This window comes from Pristiophorus japonicus, chromosome 14 (assembly GCF_044704955.1).
Source record: "Pristiophorus japonicus isolate sPriJap1 chromosome 14, sPriJap1.hap1, whole genome shotgun sequence".
Classification (NCBI taxonomy): Eukaryota; Metazoa; Chordata; class Chondrichthyes; family Pristiophoridae; genus Pristiophorus; species Pristiophorus japonicus.
The window spans coordinates 692,541-698,540 of NC_091990.1; the positions used below are offsets into that span (position 1 = coordinate 692,541).

Below are 6,000 nucleotides of genomic sequence, written 5' to 3' on the forward strand. Positions count from 1 at the left end.
GGGTTTCTCTGCCCTCCACTTTTACTCATCTCCTTTCTGTCTTTTGCTTCTGTCTCCATTTTGTTTCCCTCTGTTACCCATCCCCCTGCCATATTAGTTTAACCCCTCCCCATCAGCACTAGCAAGCACTCCCCCCTAGGACATTGGTTCCGGTCCTGCTGAGGTGCAGACCGTCCGGTTTGTACTGGTCCCACCTCCCCCAGAACCAGTTCCAATTCCCCAGGAATTTGAATCCCTCCCTGCTGCACCACTGCTCAAGCCACATATTCATCTGAGCTATCCTGCAATTCCTACTCTGACTAGCACGTGGCACAGGTTGCAATTCCGAGATTACTACTTTTGAGGTCCTACTTTTTAAATTTAGCTGCTAGCTCCTTAAATTCGTCTCGTAGGACCTCATCCCGTTTTTTACCTATATCGTTGGTACCAATGTGCACCACGACAACTGGCTGTTTACCCTCCCTTTTCAGAATGTCCTGCACCAGCTCCGAGACATCCTTGACCCTTGCATCCTGGAGTCTCGGTTGCGGCCGCAGAAACGCCTATCTATTTCCCTTACAATTGAACCCCCTATCACTATCGCTCTCCCATTCTTTTTCCTGCCCTCCTGTGCAGCAGAGCCAGCCACGGTGCCATGAACTTGGCTGCTGCTGCTCCCCCCTGATGAGTCATCCCCCTCAACAGTACTCAAATTAGGCGGTGGTCCATCCAGCAGTCGTCAGCTCCTGTCATGGCGCGGGTGATGCGCACATCCTCGCGATCCCTGGCTTGGACGATGACATAGTCGAGCAGGTACCAGTGTTTGGAGCGAGGGTGTTGCCAACATGCCTTGTACTTGTCCCTCTGGCAGAACAAGGTGTTGGTGACAAGGTCCTTCAATGACAACTGGGCCTCACCTCCTCAACAGTGATCGGGCCTCCTTCCCTTCAACGACGACTGGGCCTCTTCTCCTCCAGCACGTGATGAGTACCATGGCTGCGACCACCCTGACCTTCCACACTGAACTCCAGCGGACCGCTGACCCTCTCAATGCCTGCCCTCAACCAAGCCTCAGACCACCTACCATCAATGGTGCTACTCAGCGCCGAGCCTGCGGCCAACATCTCGTCATAGGCAACTAGGCTCATACAGCGGTGCTTGGTCTCATGTTGTCTTGGACCCCCTTGCCACTGGACCAAGACCTTGCTCAGCTAAGCCCGTGTGGTAGCCAGTGTGCAACGGCCATCGCACTTTAAAAGAACTCACGCACAGGCATCTTCCACTCATCTAATATGAAGTTCGGGACCTGGAACATCAGGACTCTCATGGACAACTCCAACAGCGAGAGGCCGAAACGCCATAGTTGTCCGGGAACTTAAGACGCTTCGACATCGAAGCCCTAAGCGAGACCCGGCGGGTAGGGGAAGGCCAGCTCAAGGAACAAGGTGGAGGTTACACCTGCTTCTGGAAAGGGAAACCAGAGGAATAACGCCATCTTCATGGAGTTGGTTTTGTCATCAAAAACGAGCTGGTCAACCGCCTCAAAGACTCCCCGTGGAGTTAACGAATGTCTCAAGATTCTCCGACTCACACTATCCCGGAATCAATGCGTCACAGTCATCAGTGCGTATACCCCAACACTCAATGCGACAGATGAGACCAAAGAGGGCTTTTACTCCAGCCTCGAAAAATCCCTGCCCCGCGTCCCTGTGGACGACAAACCGATCCTCCGCAGTGACTTCAACGCCAGGGTTGGCAAGGAGGCGTGAACAGCAGAGAGGAGGTAGGGAAAATCAACTCCAGCGGTACCCTACTCCTGACAAAATGCCTAGAACATAAAACCACTATGCTCCCAGTGCACACACAACCATGACAAGAAACCTGAATATCATGATGTACTGGAAGCACCAAGTAGTCAATTGGCTGGGGAACAGTTGGAGTGGTAGGTGCAGCTTTGGGTGCCCCACTGTCAAGCAGACATTGAAGCCATGGCTAGTAGGTGGTGTGGATTCACCAAGGATGGGAGGCTATGGGGGGAATTTGAGCCGACAAACGAGTGGGATGGGTTCAGGTCAGATGTTAAAATTTAAAAAACCTGAACCATGACCCCAACCCACCCACTTCCAGGTTTTGAGAGAGGCGGGACAAGCATCAGACAGCCAGCCCACTCCCAGGAGGTGGGTTGGCAAATTGGGGTGGGAGGTCAGACCCCCCCCCCCCCCCCCCCCCCCCCGGAATCAGTGGTCGAGGATCGGACCCCCCCCCCCCCCCCCAACCACACTGGGGATCGGACTCCCCACCTCCCCCCCACCCTGGGGATCGGACGCCTTCCCACCCCGGCATCAGCGATCAGATCCACCCGCAGGGGTCGGGTCCCACCCCCCCGGGGTCAGTGGTCAGGGTTTGGACCCCCCTTCCCCGAGTCAGCGGTCAGGGATCAGAACCTCCCCCACCCTAGGGATCGGACACCCCCCCACCCCCCAACCCCGGGGTCAATGTTCAGGGATTGGACCCCCCTTCCTCAGGTCAGCGGTCGGACACCCCCCCCCCCCCCCACCTCGGGGTCAGTGTGATCGGACCCCTTCCCCGCTCCCTCCTGGGGATCGGACCCCTCCCCACCCCACCCTGGGGGTCGAACCCCTCCCCACCCCCACCCTGGAGATCGGACCCACCCTGGCGTCAGCGATCAGATCCACCCCCCCCGGGGCCGGGAATCAGACCTACCTGGTCCTGTGGCCTGCTGCGGAGTGTGGCCCTCCTGATTGGAAGCCAAGCATGTCAAGAAAGAAGTGTTAAAACTCCGCAGCATGTGGAAAAACTCGGACTTCCGGGTTTCCCGTCGGAAACTCGACCGTGCCCACCTACGTAACCCGCTCCTGTTAATATCCAGGCCTACAGGTGTGAGGGCAGCTGTAGGACACTACAGCAGTTTCCACTGGAGTACAGAGTATCCAAGAGGAGATTTAATTTGAAGTTTTTACGGTTATAAAGGGCTTTGATAAAGCGAATAGAGACCCAGCTTCTTCTCAGAGTCAGTGATAAGGGGTTAGCAATTTGAGATTGTTGCTGTGAGAGTGGATGTAATTTCTGGTACATGGGATTGTCGGGAGTGTGGAGTGTTTGGCTGCAGGAGGTGGTTGAGGTAGATTATAAATAAATGCAATAAAAAGATGAGTGAAGTGGGGGGTGGGGGGTGAAACACACATCCATTAAAGAATACAAACCTGTATTTGGAAAAATGATTACAAATAAATAAAAAAGACTTAATTTATATAGCGCCTTTCACAACCACTGGATGTCCTAATGTACTTTACAGCCAATTAAGTACTTTTCGAAGTGTAGTCACTGTTGTAATGTAGGAAACGCGGCAGCCAATTTGCACACAGCAAGCTCCCACACAGCAATGTGATAATGACCAGATAATCTGTTTTAGTGATGCTGATTGAGGGATAAATATTGGCCCCAGGACACCGGGGATAACTCCCCTGCTCTTCTTCGAAATAGAGCCATGGGATTTTTCACATCCACCTGAGAGAACAGACAGGGCCTCGGTTTAACGTCTCATGTCACAGACAGCACCTCCAACAGTGCAGCACTCCCTCAGCACTGCACTGGAAGCGTCAGCCTGGATTTTTGTGCGCAAGTCTCCAGAGTGGGACTTGAACCCACAACCTTCTGACTCAGAGGCGAGAGTGCTGACCACTGAGCCACGGCTGACACAAAATGAATGCAACAGTGGCACATTCGTTTTCTGAAAGGCAGCTCAAGGCACAAGTCAATGCATAGCTGCCCAAAAAGGTATAGCACAACCAGCAGCAGAGACAGTATTTTGGTGTTGCTGCCAGAGTAAATGAGCCCAAGTACGATCGCCCATTTACTTTTCTATGGAACTTCAAACCACAGGTGGTAACCAGCATTAGAATGTGCGTTATAGGATAGTTCATTCACACAGTGGAAACAATTTAAAAATGTAAATTAAATTATATAATTACTTTATCTCCACTTCGTAAGAGGTTTCAGGAGGATATTCTTCAGTGGGTGTCCACGTCAAGAAGAAGCTAAAGTTCTTTGAACTCAGGACCACATTTTGAGAAGGCACTGACAGACTACCTGAGAACAAGAAGAAACTTAAAGAGTACCCACAGACTATGCTCAAACATTAGTAAAAGAAACGCATCCAAGCTACATGAATGATCATTAAATAAGTAGAGGTAAATGTTCATTGAATCACAGAATCAGAGATTTACACCACAGAAGGAGGCCATTCGGCCCATCGTGTCCGTGCCGGCCGACAAAGAGCTACCCAGCCTAATCCCACTTTCCAGCTCTCGGTCCATAGCCCTGTAGGTTACGGCACTTCAAGTGCACATCCAGGTACTTTTTAAATGCAATGAGGGTTTCTGCCTCTACCACCCTTTCAGGCAGCGAGTTCCAGACCCCCACCAAACTATTTCCTCATCTCCCCTCTAATCCTTCTACCAATCACTTTAAATCGATGTCCCCCTGGTTAGGGATCCCTCTGCTAATTTTATATTAGAAAGAAAAGACTTGCATTTATATAGCGCCTTTCATGATCACTAGACATCTCAAAGCGCTTTACAGCCAATGAAGTACCGTTAAAGTGTAGTCACTCTTGTAATATGGGAAACGCGGTAGCCTATTTGCGCACAGCAAGCTCCCACACACAGCAACATGATAATGACCAGATAATCTGTTTTTGTTCTGTTGATTGAGGGTTAAATATTGGCCCCAGGACACCGGGGATAACTCCCCTGCTCTTCTTCAAAATAGCGCCGTGGGATCTTTTACGCCGCTTGATAGAACAGACGGGGCCTCGGTTTAATGTCTCAAATGAAAGACGGCACCTCCGACAGTGCAACGCTCCCTCAGCACAGCACTGGAGTGTCAGCCTAGATTTTTGTGCAGAGTGTCTGGCCTGGGTCTTGAACCCACAGTCTTCTGAATATGTTTTCATTTGTGAGTCAGTAACTAATTATATATAGAAGAAAAACTTTAAAATCTGTTTTTTAATTATTACTTTCAAGTCACTGTTGTTGAAATCTAACAATATTCTCAACTACTACCATATTGTTGAAGCTCAGCTTATGGAATTCAGAAGCTCTGCTAAAACACCGACAGACCTGGGAATGCATTTTTTGAGCAACCAGTGTATTTATCTTAAAAATATATTGGAATTCATAAAGAGCCTGGACCATTTTGATTAGGTATTCACAGATCGGCAGCTTTTAAAAAAAAGTGTATGTGTAGCCAGAGTTCAACAGATGCCAGAATTCAACAGATGATCAAAGAAACGGAAACAGGAAATAGGCCGAGTGATAACATGACCATCATTAAAACATTGGAGTCTGCGCAAAGTGGAGAGAAAAAAAAAATCAGACAGTTCCCACGAAGGCCACAGTGCTTCAAAATTCACTGATACAATTACTTATCACTATTTTGATACTGTTCCCTAAATACTGGTGTTAGAACCCACAAATGCAGCGGGCTGCATCAAACAAAGATCTTCGGAGGTAGAGTTTCTGCTTGGGGTGCAATTGGCGCGAGTTTGGAGAAGGGTTTTTTCCCCCCCACAAGTCTCCACTCAAACTCATCGCCGAATGCAAAATCTGCCATGAACATAGAAAATAGGTGCAGGAATAGGCCATTCGGCCCTTCGAGCCTGCACCACCATTCAATAAGATCATGGCTGATCATTCCCTCAATATCCCTTTCCTGCTTTCTCTCCATACCCCTTGATCCCTTTAGCCGTAAGGGCCACATCTAACTCCCTCTTGAATATATCCAATGAACTGGCATCTACAACTCTCTGCGGCAGGGAATTCCACAGGTTAACAACTCTGAGTGAAGAAGTTTCTCCTCATCTCGGTCCTAAATGGCCTGCCCCTTATCCTAAGACGGTGTCCCCTGGTCCTGGACTTCCCCAACATCGAGAACATTCTTCCCGCATCTAACCTGTCCAGCCCCGTCAGAATCTTGTATGTTTCTATGAGATCCCCTCTC

At 49.9% G+C, this 6,000-nt stretch overlaps 1 protein-coding gene across 1 annotated transcript in view; it reads right to left on the minus strand.

Annotated features, from left to right (window-relative positions):
* LOC139279261 (interferon lambda receptor 1-like) overlaps nt 1-6,000 on the minus strand; it is a 34,296-nt gene that overhangs the window by 18,268 nt on the left and 10,028 nt on the right. The window contains exon 2 of the mRNA XM_070898388.1: nt 3,972-4,089. Within this exon, the coding sequence (XP_070754489.1) occupies nt 3,972-4,089 (118 nt within the window). The remainder of the gene's footprint in view (nt 1-3,971; nt 4,090-6,000) is intronic.